Below are 20,333 nucleotides of genomic sequence, written 5' to 3' on the forward strand. Positions count from 1 at the left end.
CATGCTACAAGTGGTGCTGATATTGTAACGACAACACACTGTGGGACCTCCCCTTGAACCGCTGCAATTTGAGGCTCAACTACCACCACCGTAGAAAAAAAAATCTAAATTAAAAGCTGAAGTTCTGACATTCCTCGGGGCCTTCCGTCGCACAGACGGTGTACCTTGCTTGCTTCAGACTTCATGTCGACGGGAAATGCTTCTTTCTAACGACAAGGCGCTGTGGAAACCCAAAACAACGTACGAACCAAGCGGCTTTGGCTCTCAGCGAGCCTCCCCTGAAGTTGGAGATGCACACATGAGGTCTCCCTGCCTGGGTGGTCTCTCTACTTTAGTGAGCTGTTGCTAAGCAGCTAATAATAGTCATGTTTGCTGAGTAATTTTTGCCCTTCTGGAACCAATCAGATGAAAGAAAGTCCTGCAATCTGACAGCCCCAGAGGCGGGATCTCGTTTTTTTTCCCTTTACACCCCTCCTCCTCCTCTGCCTCCAAATGGAGAGAGGTCTTTTTCTCCTCTTCTATTGAATCTCAGAGTTAGCCGTGACGCGCGGCCCAGGGGAAGACCACATAGATCTCACCAGAATGCAACGACTATCGAGCTTTCTCGCCCAAAGACTTCTGTATGGGAATCACTTTGCGCACCTCCCTTTTTGAGAGAAACTTGCTTTTTTTAAGAGACACGGGGAATGCGGTGAAAGCGGTGGAGACCTCCGGATCGCGAAATGTTGGGATGGAAGGCGCAGACTTTGACTCGCCGTCTCCAACAGGAGTATGAAGTCCTACTTCACGGTTGTGAGATCTCCGAGAGGGAAACTTTGTTGCCTTGGGATATCGCTACACGCTCTCGGGGAAATACTATAAAGTGGGAAACAGTCTCGCAGTCCCCGCAACATGGCCTCGGCTGCTAATGCGCCCTCCGAGCAGGAAACCAGAGACCCCGATCGGCCCAGGATAAGGCGGAGGAACAGGGGGGACTATACCCGCAACACACCGCTGGATTTGGAGTATTTGCAGCGGCCAAGTTACTGCGATGCGAGCTTTGCTTTGGAGCAAATAACCCAGGTGCTTATTCCTCATCTAAACCGAGAGAGACTTTTGTGGTCTTCGTTTCATTGAATTCGCCGAAAACAGTGGCCAAACTATGTCCAGTCGCTGCTAGGTAACGGGCAGGGGGACACAGGGCTAAGGCAAGGTTGTAGTGAGCGGAGAGGTGGTTCGTTTTTAACTGTGCAACATTTAAAATATCATTCTGCAACTTGCATCTGTTTAAGCACGTGAAGCAAGTTGTATGAGCAAATACAAACACTCCTACTACAACATCCCAACCTATAACGGTCTCTGAGCAGGAAAACATGCCGCTTTCACACCACACACAGTCGACACTATGACTTTTTCACAACATCCAGCTTTGTGCTTCTCTGCACGAGCGGCGTAAAAAGTGTTGTTGGCTAACTTTAATGTTAGTTTGACAGTTTCTACAATTGTGAGACTCGTGTAAAGGGGGAAAGAATCCATGTGGCTGCCCTCTTCCGTTCACAAATATTGTGAGTCCCCCTGTGATGGCTCCTCCACTCCCCATGCAGGCCGGAACACACGGGCTGCTGCACGGGGAGTGGAGCTGTGTGTGGTGGGTTTTGTGGGTTTAACCACATGCCCCCTTTCACGGCATTTAATATCAAAGTATGCTGTGCAGGTGTGCGTGGGTATTAATGCAGAGTACTTAACTGACAAATTACAAACAATAGAGTAACTTCCGTGGAGTCGGAAGCAAAGCCTTTTTACACTTTTAAGGTGTTTTGGCTCTATTCACAGGGACCATACTTTAACAGGATTATCATGCTTCCAAATCAGGATTTTAAAACCCTGAAATACATGGGTTTGCATAAGGATATCTCTTTATAGAATACAGGACACAGAGAAGGTTTATTATCAAAACATCACCTACTGCATCATTGTGTCCTGACAACTTTGTCCCTTTTACCTTCATCAACTCTGGAGGTCCAGCTCTAAACCTATTTCTGAGCACAGCAACACAAACCAGTGACACCTAATGTCTGTGTGTGTGTGTATTAGCATTCTCATAACTCATCCGTGTAGCAGCAAAATGTCACGAATGGACCAGGCTGTGCGTGTGTGGGTGACCTGTAGGGGATGAAGATATCTTCCTTTTGCATGTCTCCTGCTTAGGTTACCGTTTATACATGTTACTGATATGACAGAACCTGTGGCTCTCACTCTGGGGAGTCCATAGTGGTTTCTAGGCGGTCCTCAACAGATGTGTATATTTCAATCATCACAGGTTAGATGAGTGGGACAGTGAATGGGTTTTAATGTTTTGATCACAACTCCCATTTTCGCCATAGCCATCATGATAGAGACACTTGCAGTCTCAAAGCGAATCATAACAACTAGACTTCTCAAATGAAGTGTCTCTGGAGTGAAATTGTGGCCCATAGTTTAAATATTTGAAGACTCTTTGATTGAACACATCAGGTACCACCCATGGTGTTCAATTCTGTAAAACATCAAACCTTTTCTATTAAACCCTTCAGATATACCTGTACAGGTAAGTGTATGTTTTGTGTTTGAATTTATAATAACTTTACTTCTCTTGTCTCATTCTAGGGGAAGGCGACTGGGAGGAAAGCACCTCTATGGCTGAGAGCGAAGTTCCAGAGACTTTTATTCAGGCTGGGCTGTTACATACAAAAGAACTGCGGAAAGTTTTTGGTTGTGGGCCTCATGATTTTTGGAGCTTTTGCTGTGGGCTTAAGGGCAGCTAATTTGGAGACGGACGTGGAGAAACTTTGGGTTGAAGGTAAGAAACTCTGATTTGTTGTCTGTTTGTGTGTATCTGTTTGTAAAGTGTGTGTGTGTTTTGAATGTAAGATGCTGGGATTCATATTTTGTTCTATTCTTTTGAAGCTGTAATATTTGATATTGAATGTTTGGACTAGCGTGTGATGGTTTAGGGTTAGTGGGTGCTTCTAAACAAGCCAGGGGAATTGTTTATTTTTTAGGCCCTGGCAAGTGGCCAAGTGATACTTGAAAATAGTAGAATTTCCCTAATATACTTGCAGCTTCTCAAGCCATTTTAGATGCACATACAAGATGTGCAAGAGGTGACTGTGACTGCACTCAGAAGTAAGGATGTAATTAAGTTCATAAGCAGCTTTAGGGGTAGAGGACATTTTTGTCAAAGCCGCCATTTTGTGAGTGTGTGTGTGAGTGTGTGTCTGCCTGCCTGCCCCCAGCAGTTGAATGCTCAGAGACTGTGTGTGGTCCCGTTTTGGACAGCTCTCAACTTTCCAAAAAGATTTGTGTCTGCAGGGAAAAAGCGGAGTGAGGATAGGAACTCATATTTGAGGAGTGGATATGAAGCTCACTTGTTGTTTTTCAGAAACAACTTAAGTAGACTGAACATTTTTAAGGAAAAAGGGACTGTGCATATGGGTGGTGCTTGGGGGGTAAGGGGAAGGGGCTGTGCTTTTTTCCTTTCCTTTGATCCGCATTCCTGCACTTAGTGCTAGAGTTGGCTGTAAGACTCATGAATGGAGAAGCAGATTTTGCTGCTGAGAAATTGAATAGGTATTCTGGTCATGAAAGAAGAAACAAAATAGTTTTCACGCATAGTTGTTTTTAGTTTGTGTGGTTGCCTCTGGTTTCAACCCATTTTAACTACCCACCCTGATATAAACATGTATAGCTCTGGAGATAAAAAATTAAAGCAGACTGATTCCTACACAGATCAAACCCCTCACCTCCTCCCCGGGTTGGCTGTTCCCTCATTGCGTGCTTCTGCAGGGATCTGACCAGCAGCGTGTTCTTCTAATCTGTGGCGCAGGCGCAGTTAACAGCAGTTAAGGCAGAGGGGTGCCTCCTCAGTACAGGACTCCTGATTGTAGCCAGAGGAACACACTCTATTCACACCCTTTTTCACATGTCATACCACGGTTATGTGAACTCCAGTGAGGGGCACCATATAAAAAGTCCACATTATAACAGAGCATAGAAAGTTGCTACCAACCTTTATTGAGTGCCGAAATTAAATTGATAAAGTCGATAAATTGTTTGACAGAAAAGTTATTGCTGACTATTTTTGATAGAACTTAATTTAATTATACTGCATGAACAATTGTTGGAAATGGCATTACTCAAAAGCAATGTAAAGATATCCCTTTTGGGATATGTCAACTTGTGATTTATATTTCTCTTTATTTACTCTTTCATGTCACACTATTCCCCTCTTGGGAGCTCTTCTGGAACTAGTGTTCCACCTACACCTACAATATGCCGAAGTTATTGTTTGAATCTTTATTGATGTTTTTATACATTTGGATTATCTTAATACAGTTTGGAAAACTTTTGTCCAAGAAATACATTGTAACTATCATGGATTTAAGCTGACTGCAGCTGCTGTGCTTCATGAAGCAGCAAACTAAAACATTTTTACAACCACATTTAAAGTCTAAAGGGAATGAAATGTCTCATACTTCACGAATATTAAGTTTCAAATAAATGGCACTGTAAATGGCACTGTTCCCTATTGGCATATCATCAAATTCACCGGCACATAATTGATGATTAAGTAGTTTGAAAGCTAGATTTTCTGCCGTAACCTATAACTAGAGTGACACCATAACATTTTGATATTGTAAAAATACTACTGGTGACCTCTAGTAGACATCTACAACACGTCTCACAGTGGTTCATAGTGTTACACACATGCACTGACAAAGAGACTGGGCTGCGGTGGTTTCCTAGGTCCCGGTACGTGAGGGGTTCCAGATGCTGATAGGGAGAGATCTGTTTGTTTAGATTAGACTGCACAGCTGAGGGATAGATTAGTTCTGCCTGGGCCGTGGAACGCTGTGCTGGGCTGTGCTGGGGGACTGGCCCATCGTCTGAGAGGAGAGAGGAGGAGAGGAAAGAGCGGCTGTTTATGTTACATTTGGAACTGCCCTCCGCAGGCGACCCATGGACGACCCCGCCTGGAAGCTGTGTGGCCTGTGGACGCACGTATACTCACACAATACACTCGGCTCATATTAAATCTCTCAATTGCTTTACAATTGACTGGTGCTGCATTTTCACGTTTGTGATCTCATGTGGTGTCTGTCGTCACCTGCTTTCTGCTAGTGTCGAGGTCTACAGCAGACCACCATTAGCCCGCTAGTGTGTTTATTCTACATGCTGTCACGTGCCGCAGCTTTCGAAGAGATTGTCTTTTCTCAAACAGTGCTCACTCAGCACCGTTTATAAACACTCTGACACAGGAAGTTCTGTTTATTAGACAAAGCGACAGAGAGCAATTGGGAGTGAGCCGCATGCCTGCACAAAGGGGCGATTGTGTCAAACCAATGAGGATCTACATTAAGGGAATGATATTTATTTTTTAAAACTTTAAAAAAAAAAAAAAAAAGTTTGTTCTTCTTGTGTGTCAGTCATCCACACCAATCAGAAGTGCTGTGCTCCACATGTACCAGCCATTGTTAACCAATCAGAAGTGGCCCATGATAGAAGGTGATAGACAGATTGATCCAATCACCTGCCAAGTATTTTTGAAAGTGCCAAATGGCTTCAAATGGAGCTTTCCTAGATGGTTTGGTGAAACAAACCATCTGAGTCAGGTTAGTAATGCTCCATCACATGTTTTACATCTATTACAGGGTGAATCTTAAACTGAAGCTTGACTTTAAAGCAACCCAACGGAAGTTTCATGTAAGTTTAGTTCTTTCACTCGTAGCTCGGGCTGCGGGAGTGCTAGAGACGGGAGCATGTTGATGCGACCTTCCGAGCCGGAGATATGGCCGCATTTTACAATAAACTTCCGTTGGGTCGCTTAAAAACAAATATCGCAAATCGAATCGCAATATTTGTCAGAAAAATCGCAATTCGATTGTTTTTCCCAAAATCGTGCAGCCCTACTTCACACCCTCTGTGTGCTTTCCCCAATGTCAGAAGACATGCCTAATGGCCTGTCATTGATTTCAGATACATCCTCAGTTTCAAATTGCAGAGAATTCTAGATGAACTTTCGTTGATTAGCATGTACTATATAACTATACAGTCGAGAAGCAGAGGCATAGAAGAGAGGAAAAAGACCCCTTTAGAGTTCCTCCTCAAATCGAAAATGGAGCCATCCCTTGGCATTCTAGGTTAAGGCAAACATAGGCCAAATTGTAAAGAAAATAGCAGCGCAGCCTGCCTCTAATTAAAACAGTATCGCGTAAACATTGGCCTTCCTGTAGAATGGCCCCTCGCTCTTTCGCTGTGTTTGGGTGCTGAGAGAGGAGCTGGATATGTGGCTGTGGTTAAGGGGCTGTGTTGATGGGTGAGAGAGGGCAGGAGAACATTTGGAAATGGGTCTTTTGTGGCTCAAGCTCCGGCCAAGGGTTGACGTTGAAACTGTGGGTTGAGCAGATGAGATATAGCTGCACTGTAATCTGGGCTGAATTGAGGTTAGCGTTACCAGTAAGTAACAAAGGAGAATACGAGGCCTATGGCATTCAGAGGATATCTTTTGTTTTCATCAAGAACACAAAGATATGTGTGAGTGCTTTTAATTGAATATAATAGTATATCGTCCTTAGATTTATGACCTGAACGGGGGCATAGGGCTATGGATTGCAGTCTCAAGGCTACAGACTGAGGGGAGGCCCCTGGTCCCGGAGCGCTTTCTTGGGGGACATGCGTGTAGAGGCTAGGGGCCACAGGGTAGACCTCTGGGACCCTGAGGTCATCTCGTAGAGGCCCCGCTATTTAAAACCTCACCTGATACTCGCCCTGTGGCCTGGGTGCAGAGTGAAGACTCACAGCAGAGGGGAGGCAAGGGGTGGAGGATGGGAGAGAAAATGCAGCAAGTCACAGCTGTCACCAGGCATTGTTTGTGTCCTGTATGTGTGTGCATCTCTACTCATTTCTGCATGCCTGTAGGAGTGCATCGCATGAGTCACATGCGGAGACATTGTTCTGTCTTGTATCAGTATTTTAATTAACTAACTCATTCTTAACCTTTTGACATCTGTCCTCCAGCAGAGGGCAGTGAATCAGAGATAGATGTTGCTTTAATCTCTGAATTACTGTAACCAAACATGGACCAAATGTGTTTTTTCTCTCTAAAGTAGCTCCCTCCCCACATTGCATGTCTGTTTTATATCTAGTGCGATTAAGAGTTGAGTACCCAGAGTTGGTGGTTGTTTTGTTGTTTTGCTTGTAATGGCAGCGGAGAAGGGAGCGGTATAATGTTAAATGCATGCGGAAGAAGCCATGACATCCTTTCTTGTGGACGAAGATGAGGAGAAGGAATAGGAGGAGGAGGGCCCTAAATGTGGCGTCTCCACTGAGAGGATTGTGGTTTGCATGATTGAATTATCCAGCTTTTGATGTGTATGGGAGCATTGATACATGCTTGGATGCACACGCACATGCACACACATTCACATATGCAGAGAGGCTTTGGAGTTTGGGTTCTGTGAATGAGTAGGTGGTTGACCAGGGCTGGCATTGCAGGCTATTTTGATCAGGCCTCTCTTTGCTATTTTTCCTCTTTATTCATCTGTTTTCCTCCCTTTTTCTCTAGTTTTCTTTTACTCTCTCCCTCACACTCCATCTCCAACTGCTTTCATTCAGCAGCCGCAAGCAATCAAACACACAAACGTGCCCACACCCAATATTCTTTCCTAGTTTGCACAGAATACGCCACAGTCATTTATCTTTCTCTTTCCATCCTCTCAGTCACACACAAATGTGAGCATGCAAACATGCACCCCTTTCTAACATTTTTTAAAACTGGACTCAATTAAGTTTGTGTTTATCAGTTCACTGCAAACAGGATTAAGCCTCTATAGAAGGAATAACATTCCAGCGTGTTGTGTTAAACTTTACGAGTTGATGAAAAGTGCAGGCTTGCTGGTGAAGGATTTAGTGTGGGGAAACATTGCGCCTCTGGTACTGTACACAGACTTACAGCAGTGTTTTCTCAAGCTAGCTCTCCCTCATTTGAAAACAGTTGTGTGTATATTACCCCAAGTAAATTTGTAATAACTTTAAATGTGCTTGCTAACCATGTTGGGTGTGTGTTATTGTGTTTGTGTGTGTGTGCACTCCAGGCGAATGCACTCCCATTCACAAACGACATCCTGAGATGCCTCCAAGCTCTCTGTTTACATTTTGCATTCTTTCAGGCGCTCTTATTCAAAAACCAGAGCCCTGCGAATGACCGATCACAGGAGACTGTGGAGAGAATTACCCTCCCCCTCTACCTCCTTCTCTACCTCCTTCTCTATTTCTTTCTTTCTCTCTGTTTTCTATCCCTCTCTTTTTCTCTCTGCCAGAAAGGTCTCTCTCTTTACCCAAGCCTCCTCCCCCTCCACCACCACCACTCCCCCGTCCCTGGCTGGAGAAAGTGGCCTCAGAATGCCAGATGTATTACAGAGTGAGCCACGGCAATGTAAACACTCAGCCCTGCCATGAGAGCAGGGTGGTCTGGCCTCCCTCCTTCCCTTCCCTCCCCTCCCCCTCCCTCCCTCTTCCCTCCCTCACAGCGTTGACTGCCAGAGGGGTGGAGAAAGTACAAAACAGCAGAAGCAGAGTGTGTGTGTTGGGGGGAGACCGAGCAAGGAAAGAAGCAGGAGTATAGTAGCGGTAGTGTGTTTGTGTTTTTGCTGCAGTGCCTACCGTATACCAGGAGTGTGGATTGATGCTTTTCAGACTCCAGCGCAGAGAATTTTTCATGCAAACATACTATAAACATCTCTAAACCGCGTGTGGGGTTGGAATTGTTTAGCCCCCCTGGCACACTTGGGTTACGTACATAGCAGTATAGTTCATTGCAATTCCTATAGCACAACGTCATAGAATCTGTCAGCAACTGCAATAACACAAGTACCACACATGCACACGCAAGGCCTAAAGATACAGTGATATAAAACATTTCCTCTCTTAGATGATTGAGAGGTTTGCAGCTCCAGATTGAGTCAGTATGCGTCAGAGTGAAATAGTCTCCTGTACCGAGACCGCCCTGCAAGTCTGACTGAAGCCTGAGGACGTTGGGAACTTGTGACCCGACTGTTGTGTTATTTAGTGCAACAAGGCCTGACGGGAATAACTTTTTATTCTGTCATTGTGTCCTTTCTTCTGTTTAAACATTTACGTGTGAGATTTTGCCCAGGTCTGCTCACAGTACAGAACAGCAGTTGTGTGACAATACCTTTCTGTATTACATATTCTTTGGCTTGTTGCAAAATTGTTTTTATTTAAAGCTGCTCTTATGACTATTTCTATATTAACTTGTAATCAAAGTTTTAATGTGAAAGTGATGGTCTTAATTGGTGAATCGCAGTGAATAATAACTCAACTTTCTAATTCCCATCTTCTTACTGGAGTGTTCAAGCATCTTGCAGCTGGTTTTCCAAACCACTTAACTGTTTTAGTTTACTCCTATGCATGTCCTTGGCATGGATTTTGGTCCCAGTGGGAAGATGTTTTAACCAAACCACTTTCTTCAACCTACTGTACACAACACTGAGTTAACGCAAAGTTGACACTACATTGAGCAGTTCAGTTGTAAGTATTGACTTTGGCAGAGACCAATGTTACAAATTGGCAACAGTAGTATCCATTTTAAAATGATATTAAACAAAAGATAAAGTGCAAAGGTAACCATAAAACATGAATGCAAGAATGGAAAACTGGTAAGGATATTCCATTTACTTTTGTCTTCTTCCATTCACACTATCTTTGTTTCTGTGTCTTGTATTACACACTTTGGAATGTTTGATTTCGGGATACCCGGAATCATTGGCCATCTTTCCAGGAAATGACAGAAAGATGGCTGGATGAGATTGGCTGTTCAGGCTCATGTCACGGTCTGTTATGGCTGGGCTGCGGGCCAATCAGATGGCAGTAAATGCAGCAGGGAGAGATCGCTCACCTGGCTTGCATTGGACAGGCACTGACAGGAGATACAGGATGAGATTTTTCCCCGACAGAACTGGAGATGGATGGAGTTTTTTTTCTTGTTATGTTTTAAAACATCTACCATATCTGTGTAGAGTTTCAACATATTTACATGACTTTTACAATGGCAGTATCAATTGCACATTTGTTGAGTTTTGTTAATTGAACTACAACATCTTCACCCATGCACGCACATGCTACAAACACATGTCAGCATTTTCTTGCCCTACTCTTTCCACTGCACTGTGAATCCATTGGCATTGAATAGGACTTTTTTCAGGGTGGGGGGTTGGGAGGAGAGAGTGGGACCTGAATGAGGGCAGCAACGTGGAAGAATCTGCCCATTGAGGAGTGTGTGAATGTACACCTCGGGCCCAGGGGAAGCTGCAATGGGAGCCAGCCGACTGCTAAATACACCCATTTTAGGGTCTGCAGGGGCCGGACAGGTGATTAGCATAATCAGGAGCGAGGGGACCCATACATATGGTAATGCTGGAGTTTGGGGGTGGTATGGGTGGGGGTTCGGAGAGAGGGTTGGGTGGGGGTGGCAGGGGTTGGCAGCTGGGGTGTCACATTTGTGTCAGGGGTTGAGGTGCTAGGGTGTGTGTAGCTGCATGAGGAGACTCTCAGATTCAGCTGTACATCAGAGCACTTCCACTCTGTTCCTTAACTACCTCTCTCTTTTCTCTCATCCTCTCACTTTTTTTCCTTTTTTTTTGTGGTCACCTACTCTCTACCTTGCATGTCTTCTTCTTCTTCTTCTTCTTCTTCTTCTTCTTCTTCTTCTTCTTCTTCTTCTTCTTCTTCTTCTTCTTCTTCTTCTTCTTCTTCTTCTTCTTCTTCTTCTTCTTCTTCTTCTTCTTCTTCTTCTTCTTCTTCTTCTTCTTCTTCTTCTTCTTCTTCTTCTTCTTCTTCTTCTTCGTAGCCCCCTCCTCTTTGTAAGCTGAAAGGAGAGGGAAAGAGAGAAAAAGAGGGGGAGCGAGAGAGTGAAGGGGGCTCAGCATGGGTCAGATTGGGTCTCGTCTCTCAGTGAGGCCTTTCATCACATATTTGTGGCTGTGTGCACACCTGCAATGCAGAACCCACATTCAGAACTACTATTACTGCTTTGTATACAGCTGTGTGTGCTACTACCACGACCACCACAACTATTACTGCTAGTTCTCTTAATAATGCAGCTGCAAAAGATGGAGAGGGTGCAAGTGACATCTCAAAGAATAGAGGATGTAGATGGTGACATCTCTCTGCTGCTTTTCTACTAATGCAATCCAGCATGTATTACATTTCAGAATAGGAGAAAGTCGCTCGATGGAAAAGACAAGTTATACAAAATTATGTAAACCAACTAAATGTGTGTCTTTTAAAAAGTGTTATATACTATTCAGTCTCAGCATTAATATAATGCAGCAGGAAAACCTAAGGGGAAGCAGATGGTAAAGGTAGAAGAAGGCCAACGTTGGAGGAAGGCAACAGGTGTGATCAACACTGTCAGTTGATTGGCACTAGCAGCTGAGGAGGAGACAAACAGGAAGGAGGAGAAGAGAGGAGGTGTTGACCTTAGGGGGGGGCGCATAAGGAAGGAAGCCCTACCTGAACAGATGGATCAATAGCAGGGAACAATCAAGGTCAAATAAGATGTTTTAAAAGAGTGATGAAACCCAGATTTGAAACAACACAAGTGCATCTGTGGAATGCCTTTTTCTACATATGTCTTTTATGGCTCAACCTCTTAGGTAACTTACAATTCAGTGTTAGCATAAGCAGCTGTGTCTGATTTTACATATGAGAACACTTTGATTGAGTTTATCTTGTATATGGAGATGTTGACATATCGTTCCCAACAATTACCTTTTCTGAAGGGTCACACGAAAACATGCATTTATTAACAGCATGTTGTTTTTAGTTTAAAAACAACGTTCTGCAGAGAGCTGTATAGACCTCTGCATATCCTCAGCGGTATAGGGGGCTCAGGGTATGGGAGGTCGCTGTAAACTTGGTGGCAAAGAGATGACCTGGTTTCGGGGGGCTTCCTCCTCACCACAGGGGGTCCCTACTGAGAGGGGGCCTAATCCAGCTAATCCTTTCTCTGCGCGCGCGCGCACACACACACACACACACACACACACACAGAGATGTCTGCAGCCATATGTACATACAGTACGGTACATATCCCACAAAGATAAGAGACATTTAGCATCTTTTTGGTCAGATATTTTATCAGACCTTTGCTAGTTGTAGTGAAAGTCACAGTCGATCAAACATATTCTGGATCTGCTTATTACCTGATTCTGTTATTGGAAAGGGAAATGTTTGTACGTAGTGTATGAGCAGCACAGCGTGAGAGTGTATTTTCATACCAGCATCATACTCAAGAGGTGTAGGAGTTGTTTGCCCTTGTTGTGTGTTTTCCCTTAAAGTGAGGGATGTTTCCGTTGTCAGGAGTAGGAGATGTGCAGGGGGTGGGTCTATGCTGTTGTGTGTTGCATAGAAAAGAGAGAAAGTTGGCAAGGGGAAAAGGGGGTGGGCTGGCTTTGACAGAGGGGCTGGGCTGATTGCCATCATGATCTGGCCAATCACAGAGTAGTTGTGAATAGAGCAAAGAGAGCGAAAATGAGAGTATAAAGATGAGGGGGGGTTCAGGACTGAAAGGAGGAAGGAGGGTGATGTCAGTTCCTTAGAAACCTGCTTTCTCTCCCTTCGTCCCTACCGTCCCCCGTTCCCCTACTTTGATAATGGGGGGGCCAAGGGTTAATGTTATGCAACACACTGAATACCAGCACTGAGCGCTCTAATACAGTGACACACATGGGCCTGCTTCTTCTTCTGTTCTCTTCTCACTTTGATTCTGTGGAGGTATATTTTTTTATAACGGCTTAGTTTAGTGTTTTTGAACATTCACTAGACATCATGCATCTGCAGATATAACTCACACACAGATGGAAATTAAACATTTGAACATGTCGGTAAATTAAGAGATGGCTTGTGATGACATGAGGAGTCAAAATTCATAAGTTTAGGGCATATGAATAACAACAGTTTTTAACTTTGGATTTTTGAGATGATATAATTAAATTGCTTTTTGTCTAAATCTTGGACACTTATTAAATGATCACAGAAGACCAAGACAACCATCAACTGAAAAACTGGGACCAGTAAAGATTTTAAATGTATGGTTAACTTGCAGAGTCACTCTTAGTAACAGTTATTTTAAATGGTGGCTGATTGCTTTTCTGTTCAACCACTTAAGAGACTTGCCATTCCAGCAGCTGTTAATTTATTTGCCAATCGTTGTAAAAGAATGGATAAACGGTAAAGTGAGTGATGCAGAAGGGAAAGAACAAGCAATAGAAAGAAGTGAGTGAGACATGAACCTAGCATGGGATGCATTTGAAAGTCGGTGACACTTTGTTTTAGGTCACAGCCGCTGAGCCTGGAGCGGGACACCTTCAAGATGTCAACACATGCCGAGGTCAACCAGTTTTCTTAGGAGAAGGAATATGGGAATATGTGTCATTGAAGAAACACAGCTGTGTGTGTACACACACACACTCACACACTCGCCAGTATGTCAGTGCACACTCACACACTCACACGTTTTCTTGGTCCAGCTGGGGTGTTAATTTCACCCCGAGGCTGTGTGAGTGTTGACCCCAAAACGCTGTAACCTCGTGAAGTGTGGAATTCTCTAAGCCAGAGGCCGTGATGTGCTGTTTCCTGTAGAGAGAGTACATTCCTTTGACTTGACCTGTTCCTCGCTGCTTGCTGTAAACTTAAGGTCTTTGGGTGGCAGTCCACAACTTGGAATGTGTTCATAACAAAAAACGAGTACTTTCTAAACTCGTCCCTCCCATTTATTTTAATCGGAGCTTCCCTTATCTCCTTTCACATATAGAAACTGAGAAAGTAAGCACCTCTTTCACCATACCCGTGTTCCCATGCTTCCCCTTTGGCGGTACACCATAACCAAGCCTCGGGCCAGCTTTTGCATTTGAGCGTTGAGTGTACCAGACAAGTCGACTTGTTAGTGCACTGTCAGTGTGCGTAAGGTCTAAATCAGTTCCATGCGGGCTCTTTTGAAGAGAGGGCTGCTGTAACCTAGCCGTGTAGCTGGCCTAGCAGCAGAAAGCATGTCGCTCTGGTTAGTCTAGGCCTGCTATTAGTGATGAGTATTATAAACATGCTTTCAGACAGGATCAGATGGGAATGATGTTTTGGGTCCAGAAAAAAATAAATCAAGTGTGTTTTCCTAATGCCCCAAGACATGGCCTCCTCCCTCCCTGTTCCATTGGTCTGACTGGGTGGTCCAGCTCAGCAGAACAGGCATGCTTATGTTCAACTTTAATGCCATTACAATGGGTTGAAAATATTCAATCTATGCGTGCTGTTGCACGAATTGAGCGGAATTCTTAAATTGGATTAAGCCATAATAAAATGTTGCAGAGTTTTCACACAGTTGGCCGTCTCACTAGGCATTTTGAGTGTGTGATAGGGCTGAACGATTAATCGATTTAAAATCGAAATCGCGATTAGAAATGATGCGATTATCAAATCGCAAAGCCTGCGAATTGTATTAACTTTTTTTTTTTTTTACAATTTTTTTTAACTTTTTTTTTCTTGTGTGTCAGTCATCCACACCAATCAGAAGTGCTGTGCTCCACATGTACCAGCCATTGTTAATCAATCAGAAGTAGCCCATGATAGAAGGTGATAGACAGATTGATCCAATCACCTGCCAAGTGCTTCTGAAAGTGCCTGCCCTTTCCAAATGGCTTCCAATGGAGCTTTAGATGGTTTGGTGAAACAAACCATCTGGGTCAGGTTAGTAATGCTCCATCACATGTTTCTATGACAGGGTGAATCTTAAACTGAAGCTTGACTTTAAAGCAACCCAACGGAAGTTTCATGTAAGAGACGGGAGCACGTTGATACGACCTTCCTAGCCGGAGTTATGGCCGCATTTTACAATAAACTTCCGTTGGGTCGCTTAAAAACAAATATCGCAATTCGAATCGCAATATTTGTCAGAAATATTTGTTCCCAAAATCGTGCAGGCCTAGTGTGTGAGCGCAAGTGTTTGTGAGAGCATGTAAAAGAAGATAACTATAAATCACTGAGCCTTCAGTCACTGATGATGGAAGGGCTTAAATCCTCTGCCTGTAAATCAGACATTGAAACACTGAACTGAAGGATGCACACACACAACAAGTATAAGGCTTCATCAAGTCCCAAACATGCACAAAAACATTTCATTTTAATAAAAAGTTAACTCTTGGCTGAAAAATGTACTTCCCATGCTTACATGACTGCAATTGCCTGCTTAAGTTTTTGTCTGTTTGGAAGAGAGACCTTGCTAAAGTGCCTTGGCTGTACTGGGGTGGAGCAGGGCAACTAAAGGGCCTGAAAGGCTGCTTTTGTAGCTTGGGCTAGCTTAGAGCTCAGAGCGCACGCACAGGGCTTAGTCCCACCACGATACTGGGAGCTAAGCCTGGAAAAGAGCCCCTCTCTTTCTCTCTCTCTCCATCAAACACATACATACTGTCACACGCATATGTAGTCAACATGCTCTGGCGCTACTGACTTGTTTTAAAATTTGAGTAGAAACATTGAGCTGTTTTTGTGAAATGTGGATTTGTTGGAGTGATATTGCTCTTCTGGATTCAAAGGAATTGGGATGTTTAGCTTTGTAGTGATACAAGCTCACTGTAAGCAAAGTGATTTTGTTTAAGATACAAGTGCGATAAGGTTGAGATGTCTTTGGGTTTGATTTGCACAAGATCTCTTCTGCAGTCACAGATGTTTTAGCACATGATGCTTTTTGTGTGTGTGTGTGTGTGTGTGTGTGTGTGTGTGTGTGTGTGTGTGTGTGTGTGTGTGTGTGTGTGTGTGTGTGTGTGTGTGTGTGTGTGTGTGTGTGTGTGTGTGTGTGTGTGTGTGTGTGCGTTGTGTTCAGGATGTCTCACTGTTGTTTACATACATTTTTTTATCAAATTATTATTATTGCAAAAACAATTTGATTAGGGCTCATTATTTTCAGTTTTGTAAGAAAAGTATACATTAAAAACAAAGAGTTTTAAGTTGAAAAATTAGATTATTTTTTGTTAATGATCTGGATGTCATGATGAAGCCTAGACACTAGACTAGTCTTTACATCAAGGTCCACATTGGAAATATGGAAGATAAATTAGTTAACTGCAAACAGTGGTATTCTAAGCTTTAGACGAATGGGGACTTGAGGCCACCATTAAAATAATTGTATTTCTCTTTTTACAAGATCTATATATTTTGTTTTGGGTAACATTCCATAAATAGCTGTAAATGTTGAGCCTTAAATGTAATAAACATTGTATTCTATTGTATACTAATCAAATACAAACCACCTGCAGACTGTGCAAGGGTTTGAATATGCATATGTAAACACATTCACTCTCCTTTTTCCAGTTGGTGGGCGTGTGAACCGGGAACTGACATACACGCGACAGAATATAGGCGAGGAGGCCATGTTTAACCCTCAGCTGATGATCCAGACGCCGCGGGAGGACGGAGCAAATGTTTTAACGGTGGACGCGCTCCTACAGCACCTGGAGTCAGCTCTCCGAGCCAGCAGAGTTCATGTTTACCTTTATAACAGGTAACTCACTTCTCAATCATGTCTACCTGTGTTCCAGCTTTGCCTGATGTCTGTATGTCTTCATCATAAAAGCATCACATATTCCACTTATGGACAATCGAAATTGACTTTATTAGAACACAAGTATTTCTCAAAGGGCGATTTAATTAAATAAAATAAAGTATTAATTTCCCACAATAAATACATGAAGCTTTCAGTTTGTAGTTTCCGGCATTGTTGTATTGCATTGGACTGCTTTCAAATAATTGGACACTTTTCCAGCCCATATTTGTCCTTGTACAGAATATATTGGACATACACAGCATACCTGTACCTGGATTCAGCTATTTTTTTCAAGCAATTCCTCATAATGATGAAATAAGTTTTATTTTTCTTCTTTGCTCAGTCTAGCCTAAGGGGCTCATGATGTTCTTCTGTTCTCCTTTTCAGACAATGGAAATTAGAAAACTTGTGCTACAAATCAGGAGAACTAGTCACAGAAAGTCATTTGGACCAGGTAAGATTTAAATGATTCACTTAGTATTACTGTCTGCAATATATTGAAACATGACCATCGTTTGGTCTTTCCTGTATACACTTCCTGTTGTTAATGTGTGTGAAACCTGCTGTGTGGGCCATGTGTGTGTCCAATTAGATCATAGAAAAGCTACACCCCTGCCTCATCATCACACCTTTGGATTGTTTCTGGGAGGGAGCCAAGCTCCAGTCTGGAATGGTCTATCTACCGTAAGTACCAACATGTCCTTTTTACCAAACAAAATCTGTATTTTATGATGTGTCAGCACAATCAAAACAGACTGATTTCTTTCAAGGTCACATTTCTGTTAATGTGGCCAAATAATCGATTCTAAGAATCCTAATTTGGCACACATAAGCTCTTGTTACTGTAAGGCAAACTGATTTAAATGATGTCTGGGGACAGTGATGGATATGGAATTATTGTATAAGGTTATATTATACAGACATGTTCAGGAAAGGAGTAGATCTGGATCTCTAGATCTTGTTTTTAGCTCTTTAGTAGAAGCTGCCCAAACAGGATCAATCCATCCACCAAAGAGGACCAAGAGTGTGTGTGTGTGTGTGTGTGTGTGTGTGTGTGTGTGTGTGTGTGTGTGTGTGTGTGTGTGTGTGTGTGTGTGTGTGTGTGTGTGTGTGTGTGTGTGTGTGTGTGTGTGTGTGTGTGTGTGTGTGTGTGTGTGTGTGTGTGTGTGTGTGTGTGTGTGTGTGTGTGTGTGTGTGTGTGTGTGTGTGTGTGTGTGTGTGTGTGTGTGTGTGTCGTCCCCTCTGAAGGCTCTATTGTAGTGTTGGCTGGCATGCGTATCGCTGGCGGTAGTTTCTCTCCAGCCCTGGGCCTCACACCGTTGTCTGCCCCTGCTGTTGCTAATGGCCTGCTGCTACAGTAATACTCAGCAGAGCCGTGTGTGTGTGTGTGTGTGTGTGTGTGTGTGTGTCAAATGGTAAATAAGGTTTTTACTATGTTCTGGTTGGGAGGCTGGGAATAATAACCCAAGCCTGGTTAAGCACGTACAATGTGGTCTGAATGACACAGAGAGAGAGAGATTCAGAGAAAGGGAGATTGGAATGTGTTAGGCTTAGAGAGACAAGGACTGGTTTGGAGCAAGAATTCAGTACTGTGCCATTGCATCATGGGAATTTGTCTCTTATATTGTTTTCTGTCACCTAGCAAGAAATATATTAATTTCTTTTTTGTCTGAGGTAAATCTAGAGGCGATAACACCTGACACCAGCCTCTAACACTGATGTTCTAAAATACACATCCAACACATGATAGCAACAAAACAAGAACGAATATTTTTTCGGATCTAATTGGTCAAGGAATTTGCCTTTTTTTCACAGAAAGTGAAAAAAACTATTGTAGATAAACATTAATTTTGTAGATGTATCTAATGTGTTCGCCCTTAAAGGATAATTCCAGCTTAATTTTTACAGTTGTATTAATCGTCTCCAATATGATAATAACTAACTATCTAACTAACAAGAACTACTAGTGCTCAATAAGGTACAGAAACACAGCATCTTAAAACATGGTTGTAGTTACGATAAAACAGTATTCTTGTTTACTTTTACCTTTTGCAGAGGTAAAGACCCTCTTCAGTGGACCAACTTTGACCCAAAGGAGTTCCTTGAGGATTTGCGAAAGGCTAATTTCCCAGTGGATGGTTTTGAGGAGATGTTGGAAAAGGCAGATGTTGGACACGGCTACATGGATAGGCCCTGTTTAAACCCTGCTGACCCCGACTGCCCCCTCACTGCGCCCAATAAGAACTCCACCAAGGTAGGCGCACATATTAGATCAAGCTTTAGGCTCTGAACATATGTGTACACATGCAACATTTATATATTTGGTAAAACATAAAGTCTTGGGTTTGAGACAATCTGCTGACAGGTATTTTTCTCATCTGTTGCTTTTATTGCACCAGCCATTCGATGTGGCGAGGGCTCTGAGTGGAGGCTGCCATGGTCTATCCAGGAAGTACATGCACTGGCAGGAGGAGCTGATCGTAGGAGGGACCACCAAGAACGGCAGCGGACCCCTGCTCAGGTAACATACCCAAACTTACACATACACACCCTCATAAACACTGCTGTGATCCCTGCAGGGCTTATTCTGGAAAGAGTGTGTGTTTTTTGTTCTTTTATGCTCTCGGAAACGGCACATGCATGCAAGCGTGTGCACGGTGTGCTGTAAATCTTGCAGTCATTAGCAGATTCCAGTGAAATCTTAGAGCTCCAGCTGTTCCTGCTAAGCTCTGCGCTCTGCTTGGACTCTACCCTCTCATATAGACTCATGTACACACTCATGTACACACACACACACACACACACACACACACACACACACACACACACACACACACACACACACACACACACACACACACACACACACACACACACACACACACACACACACACAGTGTGATCTATTGCCTGGCAAGTTTGTCCAAATATACAGCGATTTTGGGTACATGTACTTCTCTCCAGCACCAGCTCCAGGAATACGTTTAAAGATACTTAATGTACACATTTGTATGTGTGAAATACGCTGTATGCCCTTCATCACAAAACACATAACATTGAGTCAATGCCACAAACACAGGAATAAAAAGCATGCACATGTTATCATAAGAAGCTTCTTTTACAAAAAAAATGATCCACTTAATAATATGAAATTGCAAAGGTTGCACATGCATTTACACACAAAGGCAAACCCCCACACACATTTACACGCATACTGGTCCCAGAGTACAGTGGGGTACGTTGTTTGTTTGGTGGTTGTGTTTTTTCTTGGCAAGATTGGGTCATTAGTGTGTGTGTGTGTGTGTGTGTGTGTGTGTGTGTGTGTGTGTGTGTGTGTGTGTGTGTGTGTGTGTGTGTGTTGTGTGTGTGTGTGTGTGTGTGTGTGTGTGTGTGTGTGTGTGTGTGTGTGTGTGTGTGTGTGTGTGTGTGTGTGTGTGTGTGTGTGTGTGTGTGTGTGTGTGTGTGTGTGTGTGTGTGTGTGTGGTTTAGTTGCTCAGTCCACTGAGCTGTTACTGCTGGTACTAAATTCCTACATCTTTTTTAGTAACTGCCACCATTACTGTGATTATCAACATAATACAGAGATCGCATTCATAAAGAGAACCATGAGCTAATCCTAGCTCATTTGGCTTCTAAAATTTGACAATTTGAAATCATCTTCTGTTTTTTCAGTGTTTTCAAATGTTTCTTTAAATTACTTATA

At 43.2% G+C, this 20,333-nt stretch overlaps 1 protein-coding gene across 1 annotated transcript in view; it reads left to right on the forward strand.

The window, feature by feature from the left end:
- Window positions 1–544: 544 nt before the first annotated feature.
- Window positions 545–20,333, forward strand: part of ptch1 (patched 1) — a 58,172-nt gene continuing 38,383 nt past the window's right edge. Inside the window, exons 1-7 of the mRNA XM_034092046.2 lie at window positions 545–1,062; window positions 2,626–2,818; window positions 16,399–16,588; window positions 17,018–17,084; window positions 17,223–17,314; window positions 18,686–18,884; window positions 19,030–19,151. Coding sequence (XP_033947937.1) covers window positions 892–1,062; window positions 2,626–2,818; window positions 16,399–16,588; window positions 17,018–17,084; window positions 17,223–17,314; window positions 18,686–18,884; window positions 19,030–19,151 — 1,034 coding nt within the window. The 5' untranslated portion in view covers window positions 545–891. The remainder of the gene's footprint in view (window positions 1,063–2,625; window positions 2,819–16,398; window positions 16,589–17,017; window positions 17,085–17,222; window positions 17,315–18,685; window positions 18,885–19,029; window positions 19,152–20,333) is intronic.

Source organism: Pseudochaenichthys georgianus, chromosome 9 (assembly GCF_902827115.2).
Source record: "Pseudochaenichthys georgianus chromosome 9, fPseGeo1.2, whole genome shotgun sequence".
NCBI lineage: Eukaryota > Metazoa > Chordata > Actinopteri > Perciformes > Channichthyidae > Pseudochaenichthys > Pseudochaenichthys georgianus.